This window comes from Physeter macrocephalus, chromosome 5, assembly GCF_002837175.3.
Source record: "Physeter macrocephalus isolate SW-GA chromosome 5, ASM283717v5, whole genome shotgun sequence".
Lineage (NCBI taxonomy): Eukaryota > Metazoa > Chordata > Mammalia > Artiodactyla > Physeteridae > Physeter > Physeter macrocephalus.
This window is the reverse complement of record NC_041218.1, coordinates 88202787-88219297: the sequence shown is the minus strand read 5'-3', so window position 1 is coordinate 88219297 and position 16511 is coordinate 88202787. Positions and strand designations below refer to the sequence as shown.

At 35.7% G+C, this 16511-nt stretch overlaps 1 protein-coding gene across 1 annotated transcript in view; it reads left to right on the top strand.

The window, feature by feature from the left end:
• The window catches only part of RSBN1L (round spermatid basic protein 1 like), a 69992-nt gene that overhangs the window by 39889 nt on the left and 13592 nt on the right, over positions 1-16511 (top strand). The window contains exons 3-4 of the mRNA XM_007102616.3: positions 3025-3665; positions 15001-15138. Coding sequence (XP_007102678.1) covers positions 3025-3665; positions 15001-15138 — 779 coding nt within the window. The remainder of the gene's footprint in view (positions 1-3024; positions 3666-15000; positions 15139-16511) is intronic.

Sequence of the window (16511 nt, the reverse complement as noted above, 5' to 3'; positions counted from 1 at the left end):
GCGAACCCGGTTCCCCTGCATCGGCAGGCGGACGCACAACCACTGCGCCACCAGGGAAGCCCTGGCAAACCATTTAATTTGTACAATTTTACATGTATTTCCAGTTTAGTTATTAATTATACCTAAGCCCGTTAAACTTTTAAGTCCTGTTTTTTAATACACTACTGTCTTTTTTTGCTTGACTCATTTGGATTTTACTTACATATATTGAATATAAACCTCTTTTATCTTTCATTTTGATTAACTCCCTGTTTTAACTTTTTATTATTAATTTTTTCCTAAGATTTTAACCTGAATCTGATGTTTTGATAGTTTATACCTGGGTAGCAAGTATGAATTTGTTAATATATTTTAGAACTACTTACATGTAGACTCGAGAAAATTAACACTTTATTAAGTGTTGTATTTTATTACTTTGCAAACCTGCATAATCAATAATGCTGACAGATTTTTAGTTTTGCTTTTCATAATGATACCAATTTGGTCTCCATTGCATACTTACGAATTTTTAGAAGAGATAGTTTATTATTAACATTAAACTTTCCTTTTTCAAGAATTGCTATGAACTTGAGAGAATTTTTATGGTTGCTGTTTCAGGGTTAGGATTTAGTGATAGTATTCATATGGTGAGAAACTGACTGAAAGGGAGACAAGGGAAAAAACCTATAAACTTCAGGTAGTCTGTTGGTGAGAGAAATCTTTGCATTCATTGAGTCATTAAATGTTCATCTGTAGCAGTGTACTAGATGCCAGGAGGGATTTGATGATTGGTGAAAAAAAGTGTTTCACTCTGAATTCATCAGTTATTTGTTTCACTCATACAGTATCCTGAAGGACATATGTTATACAGGCATCCTATGAATGAAAAAATAATAACTTTTTATGACCATATCATATATTTTCATAGATATAGAATATATAATAACATGAATTTAGAGTGAAGTGATTTCAGTTCCAACTACAAAGATGAGGGAAAACAAAATGAAGAAGATGATGTAAGAGTAGTCTTTAAAGGATGGGTAAGGGGCTTCCCTGGTGGCGCGGTGGTGGCGCGGTGGTTGCGCGTCCGCCTGCCGCCTGCCGATGCAGGGGAACCGGGTTCGCGCCCCGGTCTGGGAGGATCCCGCATGCCGCGGAGCGGCTGGGCCCGTGAGCCATGGCCGCCGAGCCTGCGCGTCCGGAGCCTGTGCTCCGCAAGGGGAGAGGCCACAACAGTGAGAGGCCCGCGTACCGCAAAAAAAAAAAAAAAAAAAAAAAAAGGATGGGTAAGAAAGAGTTCAGTAGTAGGTACTAGGCAGGGCAAGGATATTTTAGGGAAAGGAAATGCCTTTGCCAGTAGTAGAAAACTAAAGTAGGACTAGGTATGTTTCATAAGAAATTGTAAGTAGTGAAAATTGGACCAGAGCATGGCGTACTTGAGGGCATTGACTGGATTCCAGGTTGAAGAGGTTGTATTTGAGAACCCTTGAAAGCAGTTGAGTCAAGGGATGAACATGATCAAAGCAATATATAAAACGTATAGAATGATTAATATGGCTCCCGCATTAAGGATGAGAGATAGTCATGAGGCTTTTAGACAAAAAATTAAGGCAGTAGTATCATGGAAGTAAAAAATAACCAAGGATGAGTTGTGTAATTACATATAACATTGGAGAGATCAGGAAGAGTGATTTGAGAGAATATCATTGGATTTGATATATGAACATTCTGGGAAAGTAAATTTGAGTAGACTGGAAGCAGACCCAGAATTTAAGGGATAAGAATGGTCAGTTAATAAAGGGAAGGCACTGGGCATTGCAGTTTTTTATAAGAAGTTTGATGGTCAAAAGAAGAGGATAGAGAACTTTAAGCAAGGGTTTTGGAGTTGGTGGGATGGACTTATTTTGGGGAAGTAGGCAGGACATCTCATTCACCAGAGACAGAAAAAAATCATAGAGATATGTGAGGATGGAAAAATTCAGCTAAAGAAGCAGGTTGAGAAAACTTAATTCATGACAGGTTATCTATAAAAGTGAAATAACAGATGGAAACAGTGAATGCCTTCTTTCCTCAACTGTTATCTTAATGGCTTTTTTCATATTATCTTAGGAAGCATAATATTTTCTTGTGAGAATGTTTACTCTTTTCTATTTTTCTTATTGTATAGAAATAAGTATACTGTGATAATGTTGTTTTTCTATATGTACACTTAAATTCTATAGCTGTATAGCCTCTGTGGATTAATCTTTTATTCTTTGGATTTCTGTATTACTGAGACCAGGGTCTACTTGCCTTTGGTTACAGAAACTCATTAATATATAAACTTACTATGACCCATGTCTTTTTCTTTCTTTCTTTAAATTTCTCTTTCATGGATATCATTTGTACTTGGGACATGATAAATGATTCTAATTTTGTCATCTCTTATGGTACCTTGTTAGGTCTTCACTGGAAACTTTGTAGACTCTAGTAGATCTAACATAGCCCATTTTGGATGAGAGAGTAGTTTACCAAGGAGGACATATGGTAAAAAGCTAAGGAATTGCTATGTTTGTTGCTGATACACTATGCAAGTATTTTTCTCCTTTTATGATTTGTAAGTCTTGACACCTATATGCAGTTTTTAAGAATTTAAATGTAAAAATGATATATATTGATGGGAAACATATGCAGGGCATTGTTCATATTGACTTTTGTTCAACTTTCCATTTCTGACTTTCTATATTTAGAATTTGAAGATACGCTTTCTAAAACATTCGTTTTGTTACTTCAGTAAATACTGATTGAGCATCTGCTACATGTCAGAATGGTACCATGCACTCTAGCCATAACTTTGTCTTAAGCCTTCCTCTGTGTGTGTGTGCCTGTGTGTGTGGAGAGAGAGGGAAAGAACCTGACTAAAGTATGGTTATCAATACTGTGTAAAGCAAGTCCCAAATATAAACATTCTGAGTGAATTTTGCTTATTTATTATAAAACAATTCCTAAAGCATCGTTTTTAAAGAAACTAAAATACAGAGTTTCAAAAAACATTTTTCCCAACAGGTGGGAAGGAGAAACCAAAAACAAGTGTAGAAGACTTACAAATTAAGAAGGCAAAGAAGAAGAAGAAAAAGAAACACAAAGAGAATGAAAAACGGAAGCGTCCAAAAATGTATAGCAAATCTATTCAAACCATCTGCTCAGGATTGCTGTCTGATGTTGAAGATCAAGAAGCCAAAGGCATCCTAAGTGATAACATAAAGGATTACAGTGGAAAGAATTTGGATACCAAGAACTATGATTCCAAAATTCCAGAGAACAGTGAGTTTCCATTTGTCTCATTAAAGGAGCCACGGGTTCAGAACAACCTCAAAAGGCTAGACACTTTGGAGTTCAAACAGCTCATTCATATTGAGCACCAGCCTAATGGAGGTGCATCAGTTATCCACGCCTACAGCAATGAACTCTCCCACCTGTCTCCTGTGGAGATGGAGAGGTTTGCAGAAGAGTTTGTGGGTCTGGTGTTCAGTGAAAACGAGAACTCTGCAGCTTTCTATGTAATGGGTATTGTTCATGGGGCAGCTACTTATTTACCTGATTTTTTAGACTACTTTTCATTTAATTTTCCCAATTCACCAGTGAAAATGGAGATATTGGGAAAGAAGGATATAGAGACAACAACTATGTCCAATTTTCATGCTCAGGTAAGAGGTTTTAGTTTTTTTATTTTAACTTTTAATTATATGTTTTAGGCAAGTTTCTGTTCTTTGTTCCTCATTTTGCTATAGGTTTGAAATAAAAAGATAAGAATATAATGAAACCTCTTGGGAATATTAAGAATAAATTACTTTCTTGATGTGAATGCTAGAGGTTAAATTTCAGCTTCTATTTGTCTTTTTTTTTTTTTTAAGAAATTCAGTGAAATAATTAAGATTCTGTTGTCCTTTTTACCATGGATTTATTTTGGAAGTGAAATGAATTTTGCTATGTATTTTTCCAGTCCATACAATAGTTCTCTTATTTGAACATCACTTAAAATTGTCTTCTTGCTTTATGCAGTAATGCTTTAATGCTTAGCATTGGATTCATCTTGTGGAAGGTGCTGAATAAATGTTGGCTATTAATATATTGTGATACAAAGGAACCATCAGTTAAATATGTGATTATGTTTGAAAATGAGCAGACCAGTGCATATATTGAGCTACTTTCTATTTCCTACCCTTCTCTGTGTTGTAGAATATAGATTCTTTTAAAAGCAGAGGAAGAATCCAGTCCACTGGCTCTTGGAAGTGAATGTAGGCCTGTCTAAGTCTGGTGCATTGTTACTCATTCTCAGAGCAGAGACTGCTTCGGTCAAAAATCAGCCAATTTTCACATTTATTTGTGCTAAACTTTCGGTATTGTAAGTAATAATTGACCTTCTAGTTTGGAAAGAGGAAAAAGGTGAAGAAAGTTTCAAAGGGATCTTTTAGTGATCCTCTATCCCGACCTTTCTCAACTTAAACAAATGTAGATAGGAGTAACTTAGGGTTTTAAGGTTGGCAACCGTGCCAGGAATAGAACAAAATTTCCTTAAACTTCATCCAGGTCTCTTTTCCTTATTTTGAGTTTATTTCTTTTTTTGATATGTGTTCAAGTTATAGTCTCCACCTTAAATGATAGCCTGGACATGCAGTAACATCCACTCATACCAAGCCCCCACCCCACAGTATGTTTGGTGTATATTGTGTAATATACTGAAGTCTGGAAAGTATGCTGGTATTTAAAATTTTAATGTGTGTGTGTGGGGGGGTACTCTTGCCTATGTAACATGTTTGAGTATTGGAATTTAAATATTTTTTAGAGCCGAAAGGGAGCTGTAGATCATCTGTCACTAGCCCTGTCATTTTATAGAATTTCAGAATGGTTAGTAATTTGAGATTACACCTGTGTTTAGTGGTAGAACTAGACTGGCATCTGGTGATAGTATCTGCTATTTATTGAGTGCTGACTGCCAGGAACTATTCTAAGCACTTTATATGTAATAACTCATTTACTCTTCATTACAATTTAATTTTAGCAATGAGGAAACAGTGAGAGCAGAAATAATTGCCCAAAGTCCTTTGGTATTAGATCATTCATTTGTTTTTCATTTATTATGTCTGCTAAGTGCTAGGTTTTATGGTAGGCCTCTTGACTTCCAATGTGATTTGTTTCCACTGTATCATAAACTTTCTGCTGCCATACTATGCAAGTTATTTCCGACATCTCTTAAATGTCACAATACTTAAATTTGATTTTCAGATAGCTTTTAAGGTTAGGAATTATTAATTTTTTATTAAATTATAATTTTCATACTAACTTGTGCAGTATGTACAACATGAAAACCATGCTTCCTTTTATTAAATACAACATGATGCTGGGACTTGTTAATTATGCCAGTGTGTGGCTAGGTTGTGGGTCTCAAGTCCTTGAAGAGCCACCTACCCTGGTTGCCATTACCTCTTAGGGTTCTTGGATAATACATATGGCACAGAGGAAACTCTAGGCAGATGCATCCTCTTTGTTACCAGTTGTGGCTCTGGCCCCATATCTATGTGATCTGCTGCAAGGACTGCATGCATGCATAAATAAATAAATAAGTTAGTAAGTAAATAATTAATTAATTAATTAATTTGGCTGTGTTGGGTCTTCGCTGCTGCACGCAGGCTTCTCCCTAGTTGTTGTGAGCGGGGGCTACTCTTTGTTGTGGTGCACGGGCTTCTCATTGAGATGGCTTCTTGTGTGGAGCATGGGCTCTAGACGTGCGGGTTTCAGTCTTTGTGGCATTCGGGCTCAGTAGTTGTGGCTCGCGGGCTCTAGAGCATAGGCTCAGTAGTTGTGGTGCATGGGCTTAGCTGCTCCGCGGCATGTGGGATCTTCCCGGACCAGGGCTCGAACCCTGTCCCCTGCATTGTCAGCTGGATTCTTAACCACTGTGCCACCAGGGAAGCCCAAGGACTGCTTTTAGTTCTGCAGCTTTAGATTTAGTGGCAGGAAGCTGCCTGTGTACGGTCCATGTGCCTTTACCTCAGTATCCTCCAGATCCAGCCATTCCTATGGTATGAAGAGGAGTATCTAGCGAAAAGCTTTCCTGAACTGGTCATTTGATATTTCCCCAAACTGGATTTTTACTTTGCTTATTTTTTTAAGAGCTTAGAAGACTGAGGAAGTTCTTTTCTGCAGACCATTGTTTTTATTTGTTTAATTAAAACCAGAACAGCGAAAAGAATTTGCCCTAAATTCTGTAGAAACTAAAAGATGACAGTATAGGTGAGATGTAGTTGTTTCTATGATCTTTATAGTGATAATGCTTATCTTTGTGATAATACTCTGTAGTTTTCACAGAAATTCATTTTTGCATCTGTTTAGCCTTTATCCTTGAAACATGTTAACTTGAGATTTTTTTGTGCGTGTATGTGTGTATGTATGTATACGCACATGCACACGCACACACACGCAATACTGACAAAAGGATCAAGACATCCTGTTCTTTGATTTTGGAATTCTTTTTACTTGCATAATTCTATTTTTCGTCTTCATCTATATCCCTGCCGATTGCCTGAAGAATCTGAAGACATGGTAGAATTATATATTGTCTTGCCATTTTTCTGATGTTAGTGGTATAATATCAATCAAACTGTATGAAATAAGATTCTATTTGAGAATAGAAATGGATTTTCTTAGGAAGTTTGTAACCTATCTATATCAGTTATTTTGCTGCAAATCAAACCAAAACCCTCAAAGCTAAGTGGCTTAAAGATTTTTCTCACAATCTGTTGGACTCTCTGGACAGTCTTTGTCAGCTCAGCTGGGGGCTGGATGGCCTCAATCATGTCTATTGGTTTGCCAGTCGTTTGGTCTTAGGAGACCTTGCTTATTTGTCTGGCGGTTTGATGCAATGTCGATTGGGGTGATAATCACAATTTTCTCATCAGTTAGCAGGTTAGCCTGGGTTTGTACACATGTTGATAGTTGCAGGGTTCATAGAGCAGAAAGAGGGCAAGGCCAAACCCAGATTCACTTTTTCTTTTTTTTTTTTTTTTTTTTCGCGGTACGCGGGCCTCTCACTGTTGTGGTCTCTCCCGTTGCGGAGCACAAGCCCCGGATGCGCAGGCTCAGTGGCCATGGCTCACGGGCCCAGCCGCTCCGCGGCATGTGGGATCCTCCCGGACCAGGGCAGCGGCATGTGGGATCCTCCCGGACCGGGGCACGAACCCGTGTCCCCTGCATCTGCAGGCGGACTCTCAACCACTGCGCCACCAGGGAAGCCCCAGGTTCACTTCTTGATGATAGGAGTGACACAGTCACATTGCTCAGAAGTGAGCATACATGCTTGGGAAGTTTTTGGCCATTTGCACTCATCCACATCTGTCTTAGTATTTTCTACCATCTCTGTTTTCTTCAGATACTCATTTGGACATTGATCATTCTCCTGTGCCTTTGATGGTAGGGAAACAGAAAGGCAAGTAAGACAGGAGTTTTATCTGTCAAGAAGCAATTGAGATTTCTGTCTTGCCATGCAATATTTAATCAGCATGTACTCCAAACTCTGTAGTAAGAACTGTGAGAATATGAAAACTGGGGCAATTATCTTCTAATCACGCTTTTCCCTCCCCCAAACTCTAAATCTTATTTTTTATTTTAGCCTGGTTCTGAGTTGCTTGTAGCAAGTAACCTATGTCAAGTGTTAACTCATAATTAAATGGCTAATATTTTAATAGTGAAACAGTTATTAAATCTGATCGGATCTCTTAGCCTTGCCGCTCTGCAAAGTGAAGGGAGAAAACTAACTTCTATTGAATTCATGCTGGGTTCATTCACCATGCTAGGACAATAAAGATGATTTGACATACCATCTTTGACCACTGCCAGCCTTTGTACTGAATTTTCATTTGACCGGGTGTGCTTGTAATGTCCTTGAATGCTTTTGAACTGATCTGTTATGGCAGGTACCAGATGTTCTAATTGAGAGACTTTTCTTCTTGTACTAGTTTAAAAATGATTAATAACAATTTTATTCTTATTTTAGGTATAGTTATATGGATATTTTTGAAATGTTGATTATATGTTATTTCTTGTTATATGTTTTAATTTGAAAGGATATGCCAGATGTGATGGGGAATGGCTCCCCCTTGTGGCACACTTATTTTTGTTAGATGTTCAGATTGCCTCAGTAGGAATGTGGTGAGCTGGTCTTGTTTTTTAAAATACGAGACTCCCTTCTTTCCTCTTGCCCTCCCCCAAAAAAGCTCACCAGAATTGAACCAATAGCCTCTTCTTCCCTCACCTCCTCAATTTTTTGCTGTCATAACTGTCCTGTTTTTGTGTTTTCTTTGGATTAATGATGATACTAGCTAGAAGCATCTATAATTTCTATATTTATTATGGATAACTATACTGTATAAAGTATAAAGTATTTATAACGTATTCTGTGGTATTTTTACTATCTTGGGATGTTGATAGGTACACTAAAAGAAAACAAGTAAATAAGAAAAACAGGTTTTGAAGTCAAAATAGTTTGTCTAACAGTGGGCCAAATAAATTATGTTTGTTTACTGTGAGACTTCTCAGAACCTAGCCTTTAATAGTGTGCGGTGAACCTCTCAAACAGGAAGCGTTTTCCAAACTTACTGGACTATAGAATCCTCTCTTCAGGGACTGACATATCAGCATTATTTCAAGTGAGTCATTCCTCATGATTTTTTGAATTACATGTGTCCATAATTGCTTCCCTTGTTGCAGCAGTTTTTATAAGTGAAATAAGAGAAAGCAGTATTGACACTTATAGATTTACTTTTGCCAATATATTTCCTATCATAAAGGCTACTTTTTTCTTTGTAGCAAGCCAAACTCAGAATCATAAGGTTGTGTTTTTTGTTTTTGTTTTTTAAAGATTATTTACGTGAAGAAAAATGATTAGGGTTTAGTTTAAACGTAATGTAACAGTTCTTTTCCCATTAACCAAAACTTCTGAGATTTTGTTATTGACACTTACTGGCAGAGGGTTCAAGAAGTCTTTTATTTCCTGCTCTCCAGTCTCCCTCCCCCCTTTAAAACATTTATAGAGAATAAATGAAGGGAAATGTGAAAATACACTCATGATGGTGGTAGGGTTTTTGCTGGGTAGGGAGACTCTAGGGGAGGTTTAGATTAAAAATGTTACATCTGTCAACAGCTTTTGCAAATATATGAATAATATCATTTCTGTCTTTTATTGTGTTTTTTGAGAAGTATACCTAAATTGGGAGGAACAATATGTGTCTTTGTAACTCTACATTTCCCTTTTAGGAAGCATATAGGATATGTTTTAAAGCAGTGACATATTTTGGTATTTCCAATTTAATATTTTAACTGCATCAGAAAACTGATAGTGTGATGAATGTTTACTGAAGCAAATACAGTAATTTCATGTCAATCGTCATCAGGATGTGAGATTTTCCAGATTAGTGGTTTTTCTAGATAATGGAAGCATACAGTTGTAAGGACCAAGATTTATCCTTTTCCTGAGCGTATAAAACATAACTTTCAGTTATGTTTCAGTCTAGGCTTGTCATTATGATATTATAATATTGATGACCTAGGGGAGCTGCAGCTGTGCTTACCTCTTGCCCCTCCTTCCTCTTCTAAACTTGTGATTTCTTATCCTTTATGATTTTAGATGTTAGTTAGAATTATGCCTAGTGTAGAAACATATATGTAAGAAGAGTATCCTTCTGTGAATCATGGCCTTTGTGACAGTAATTTTGACTATTTAGAGATTCTTTCCACTCTTATCTGTTTCCTTCTCCCATCCCACTGCTTTTGAGTTGTAATTGTTGGATAGATTATTTTTGGAGAATTGAGGCTTTTTTCCTTACGATTATTATAGATTTACTTTTATTCCATGTAATAGAGGAAACTGGATTATTTGCTATATAATATTGCCGTATAATAGGTATCACATAAATCAAGGTGTACTATTTACTTTTTTGTGAAAAGTGTGTGGATTATATTCTTGTAATTTTTTTAACAACTTAAGTGGTACCCATATGTTTCATCAAGAAGTATATACTTTTTGAATTTGAATACATTGTTATGTGTAGTTTTCCATTTTGGAAACATTAAATTAATGGTTCAAACTGATTTAGTATATGTTTCAAGTATTGGGTTATTAATCTAGAAAGTTGTATTAAATGGTATGTAATTAAAAGTTACATTACAGTGTGTTTATTTTAATTGGGGGATAGTTGATTTATAATATATTAGTTTCAGGTGACAAAGTAGTGCTTCAGAATTTTTATAGATTATACTCCATATAAAGTTGTTAAAAAATATTGGCTATATTCCCTGTGCTGTACATTATATCCTTGTACTTTATTTATTTTATACATAGTAGTTTGTACTTCTTAACCCCCTGCCCCTGTCTTGGTCCTCCCTCTTCCCCCATTCCCCCTCCCACTCCGTACAGGTAACCACTAGTTTGTTTCTATATCTGTGAGTCTGTTTCTCTTTTGTTATATTCATTCATTTTACTTTTTAGATTCCATATATAAGTAATAATATACAGTATTAATCTTTCTTTGTTTGACTTATTTCACTTAGCATAATATTCTCCAGGTCCACCCATGTTGTTGCAAATAGCAAAATTTCATTCTTTTTTATGGCTGAATAGTATTCCATTGTATGTATATACCACATCTTTGTTATCCATTCATCTGTTGTTGGACACTTGGATTGCTTTTATATCTTGGCCATTGTAAATAATGCTGCTGTGAACATTGGGGTGCCTATATCTTTTTGAATTAGTGTTTTCATTTTCTTCAGATACATACCTAGGAGTGAAATTGCTGGCTCATATGGTAGTTCTGTTTTTAGTTTTTTGAGGAAACTTCATACTGTTCTCCATAGCAGCTGTACCAATTTATATTCCCATCAACAGTGTACAAGGGTTCCCTTTTCTTCACATCCTCTCCAACATTTGTTATTTTTGATCTTTTTGTTGATAGCCATTTTGACGGGTGTGAGGTGATATTTCATTGTGGTTTTGATTTGCATTTCCCTGATGATTAGTGATGTTGAGCATCTTTTCATGTGCCTGTTGGCCATCTGTATGTCTTTTTGGAAAAGTGTCTATTCAGGTCTGCCCGTTTTTTAATTGAGTTATACTGTATTTTAAAATTCAGATTACTTTCACAAGCTAAGATTTTGATTAATTTAATTTTTAAAATTTAGTTTTAAATTTATATCCATCCTATTGAGTCATCAGATTATTATCTTTAATATTTGGAGAATGAATGTCTTAGAAGAAAATTGCTGTTTTGCTTTAAACCTGATAGCTAAGTATATGTAATTTATATAGAGACCATACTTAGTGGAATGTATCTGTGTTGTGGGTTTTTTTTTTTTTTTTTTTTTTTCCTGCACTGCATGGCTTGCGAGATCTTAGTTCCCTGGCCAGGGATTGAACCTGGGCCCTTGCCAGTGAGAGAGCGTGGAGTCCTAACCACTGGACCGCCAGGGAATTCCCTATCTGTGGTTTTAATAGTGGACAAACAATGTACTTTACAGTTCTAGCACATTTTGGTGAAAAGGGGAGAGAATTGTGCTTTTATTTTATTATAGCAAATTATGTGTGTAAGTGAATTTTCATATAGTATATATGTATTTTGCCATGAGGTGACCAGAACTATGAAGATTCAAATACCATATTTAAGGTTATAATCCAACAAATAGAGTCTGTATTACTTTACTCTTTAAAATTCAGTTTCTCCCAAATATCCTTTGAAATATTTATGAATTTTAATAGGATATACTTTTTAAAAAAATCATCAAAAGATATAGCCTCCTTTTAGGTAGCCTCAAAATAGACATAGGAGAGGAGGAAAAATCAAATCTGTTTTAATTTAGTCTGTTGTGTTAAAATTTCTGATATTTAGACGTGTTTCATTTTATTTTACTTGTAAACAAAGAACAACATTTGTAAACTTGGAAATTAATGTAAAGGTGTAATTTGAATGAAATGAGATGGCTAGGTCAGTAATGCTCTCTTCAATCAATGAAATGATCATTCCAACCTAAAATAGCAACATCTGGTTAAATCAAAGTTAGTTAAGTACTTAAGTTGTAAGTCATTTGTCTTTAATATTACCACCCAAGAAGTTTTACCCATTTTTTCTGTTACTAAACGATACATGTTTTTACTTAACATTTAAACACAGAAATTTTACTCTAAGAGGGCTGAATGTTAAACTTGTTAATAACTAGTTCTGGTTTGTTTTTTTAAAAAAAATATTTATTTATTTATTTGGTTGTGTTGGGTCTTAGTTGCAGCACGCAGTCTCCTTTAGTTGTGGCTTGAGGGCTCCTTAGTTGCGGTTCGCCTCCTTAGTTGCAGCAGGCAAGCTCCTTAGTTGTGGCATGCAGACTCTTAGTTGTGGCATGCATGTGGGATCTAATTTCCTGACCAGTGATCGAACCCAGGCCCCCTGCATTGGGAGCGAGCAATCTTAACCACTGTGCCACCAGGGAAGTCCTACTAGTTCTGTTTTTTTGATTATTAATTGTATTTATCCCTTCTCTATAGTTAAATACTGTTATAGTAGGGTTTTTGTTTGTTTGTTTTTTAGAATGGAAGTAGTTATTTGAATTGCATGGCAACCACTAGGTAGAACTCCAAAATCTATTTCAGTTATTTGAGAAATGAGTTATTTCATGTTTTTGCCTATTAAATGAACTGTTATAATTTCAGACTTTACGTTTCCTCAGGGTAGATTGTCTGACTCCTAAATCCTAACATTCATATTAAAGAGCATTGTTTCTTTATTGGTGTGTCTTTTGTATGCATGTATTTAGTTCTTGCACATACTCTCTTGGGAAAAAAAGAGTCCAGTAGACCATATACGCGTTTGACTTTTGCTTTAAAAGTATGTTTAAAGTACCCATTTCTTTGCAAGAGCTCATAAATTCAGTTGTGCTTAGTATTTTAGAAGGATTCCCTCACTGAACATTCCTCCCTGCCCTAATTATTTAGTTGATAATTGAGTCACTGCCCAAATTATTCAGCTGATCCTTGTTGATGTTGATAATTGAGTCACTGCCCAAATTATTCAGTTGATGTAGTAGAATGAACCAGTTGGATGGCAAAGACTTTCTTGATTCTGGCTTTGTTAGAACTGGTTAACGATTTAGATGAGTTATCTAAGTTTAAACGAGACAGAGAAGATTGAGGCACAGAAAATTTACTTATTTGTATGAAGTGGAAATACTACCTAATGTGACTTGTAAGTCAAATGAATATTTCAAAGCACTTGTAAATTTGTGTTTTACAGTAGAAGGTGTTTGATTTCACTGAATGGTCTTGAGGTCTTTCAAAAACTCATATGACCATTTGCAGATCCAAAACTGAAGCCACAAACTCAGAATCATGTACAGAATTTATATCAATTCTTATAAATTTGCTAAATTTCAACTTGATTTTTTTAGCTTTGTTAGACTGCATTACAGAAATGCATAGTGATGACTAATTTTCCTGTTGCAGTACTCTTGGTATATCTAAACATCTAAAGCCTAAATATTGTTGTAGAGTCAGATTTTAACTTTTTGCTTTCTCAGTACTGGAGATGGTAGGAACTTTTGGGAGACAAGAAAAAGGTCAGATCATGAGTACAAAATGGGGACACAGACCCCCAACTTTTTTTTGTAACTTGGGGATTGGAGCAAGGTTTTATGGTTCTGAGAAGTGAATTTGTGATAGTTCATGAAAACTTAACCTTGGAATTCTGGTAAATTTATTAAGGAATTAATATATCATTGTTATACTGTTTTGCTTATTATGCTAAAAAATAAAATTCTGTAATGTTTTAGCCAAATGTTCTATTATGATAGAACTTTTATTGTCATTTTTTTGATGTGGGTGGGGGCTTAAATACATTGATACAGAATACTATCTGTATCAGCTGCAATTGTGGGAATTCACCCTGTGATATGAAAATATTTTAGAGTCTGTGTCCCTGATGTGATGAAACCTCATCCATCTGGGTTTGCCTGGTATGGGACTTTCCATTTTAAAACTGGGATACACCCAGGCAAACTGAGACAATGTAATTTCCCTACAGTTAGTGGCCACAAAGGCTAATCCAGAGAAAAAAATAATTAGGATTTTGCTTGAAGTTTGTTTATGAAAGGAAGTTGTTTTGCTTTAAAAATACTCTTGTTTACTACTGTTAGTATATGAGGTTTCTTTGCAAGATTTAAATGTGCTCTTGAAAACTTAGGTACCAGTGATTCTTGAGGTGTATAGGTGGTTTTATTTTGGTTGATATTCACATGATACCCATTTGCTCACACTGTACAATTATTGTTTTCTTCAGCAATCCGAGGTAAATCTTTAGGGTTAAGGAAACTCAAACTCAAGGAATTTAAGTGATTTCTGGAGGTCACATAGCTGGTAGATAGCAAAGGTAGATAGATTTGGGACCTAGGACTTTTGGTTCTCAAGCTCTAATAGATTTTCATCAGAAAAATGTAAACTGGATCCTAGTTAACATGCTAAGATCTAGAAGAGAAGATGATTCCTGGTGGCCTTTTGGACATACAAACTACTGGTGATGGTTAAATGCAACGTTTTCAGAGGGTCTACTTTTGAAAATTCTGACAAAAGGATATGAACCATTTAGAAAAATATAGGTACAGGAAAATCTGAATATAATTTCAGTGGCACTGTAGATCAAATAATAAACTGTTATAAGGAGAAATTATAGTTAGTTGTCTGGAATTACACTGTTCATCTCAACTGTGTTTTCATAAGCAGTGTGTAGGAATAGCTAGAGAAGGTAAAATAGCTTGATTTTGTGCCGATCTTTTCTTTTTTCTTTTTTTTTAAGTGCCTTATTTTTTTTTTACTGTTTGTGAAAGGCTTTTTTTTTGTTGTTTTGCTTGCCACACATTATGTTTTAATATTTTCAGACAGCATAATTTAGTGTTATCCAGTGATAACAGGCATTATCTTATGTTTAACTTAATTAACTCCATATCCTTCAGGTGAAAAGAACGTATTCTCACGGTACTTATAGAGCTGGCCCAATGCGACAGATCAGCTTGGTGGGAGCAGTAGATGAAGAAGTGGGAGATTACTTCCCTGAGTTCCTTGACATGTTGGAAGATTCACCATTTTTAAAAGTAAGAGAAAACAATATAAAGCAGTCTAAGTTGTGGGAGTTACTTTCATGCTACAAGTGATAACAGATCATGGCTGTTTCAGAATTATAAAAACTTTGATTTCATTTGAATTACAAGGAAGGAAAGGAAGAGGTGACAAAGTAGAAGTAATTCTTGTGCTGTGTGTGTGTGTGACTTCTCAGGTACTAATTTTAATGGCAAAGCTAAGTGGTGGACCAGAAAATAACACTTGCCTGTAGCTGCCACTTTAGGAAAATAAGTTCCATCCGTTTATCAGCTTTTTATAAACTGAGTGCCAGAGGATTTAAGAGGTACAGGAAGGATGCCTACTAAATTAAAGTGTTCAGGGCAAGGGAATGGCAGTTTGGGTTTGTGGAAAACTGGCCTGGGAAGTTGTAAAACTGTATTTCAATCTTGGAGATCCTTAGCTGGGTTGGGCAAGCTGTTTAACCTTTCTGGGCTTCAGTTTCCTCATCCATAAAATAAGGTATTTAAACTATGCAGCTTTAAGGCCCCTTTAAATTCTTTAAATGATTTTTAGCCAGATTCTGTTTTCTTTTTTTTTTTTTTTCCCCAACAGTCTCTGCATTCCAGAAAATATTTCTTCTTATGGGCAGCTGGGGCTATCCTATTGAGAGAAAAATCTCTGATCTATGTAGTTAGGTCAGTTATTTAATCAGTAATTCAAAGGTCAAAATGTGACAAGATCAGTTTATCTCTAGTATTTGCCACATAATCTGTTAAACATCTCTTCTTTTTTCACTTCTGCATGCTCAATTTTCTAGTCTGTATGTGTATATATATCTTTTTTCTTCCTTTTCTTTTTCACCCTACTCCATTCCCCTTTTATTTCCTTTTTTGTTCCTTTTAAACCTTTGGTTCCTTGTCTGTTTCTCCCAACTAGTGACATGGAATTTGGTTGCATTTATTTTAGGTGCTATTTTAAAAACACCATCATTTAAATATTTATGTTTCAGATTTTAATTTTAAAAGCAAATGAGCTAAATGCATTCTTTCTGGAGAAATTTAATTTGACAAGCTCCCCTTTTTGAAAAGGGGGTATGACTTTTTAAAAAATACCCATTTTGTCACCATTCCATGGATAGTGACCCTTGGTCATTTCTCTTTTCAAAGATGTTAATTCCTGCTTTTAGACCAGCAACCTTTTCAAGAAACTACTACACAGAAATAAATTTTGATTTTGGTTTAGTTTTCCTTTTTGTTTTGTTAGGTTTTGATTATAACTAATCAGAGGTATATACCCCCCCTTTTTTTTGAGGTATCCTTTTTTTTTTTTTTTTGCGGGACACGGGCCTCTCACTGTTGTGGCCTCTCCCGTTGCGGAGCACAGGCTCCGGACCCGCAGGCTTCGC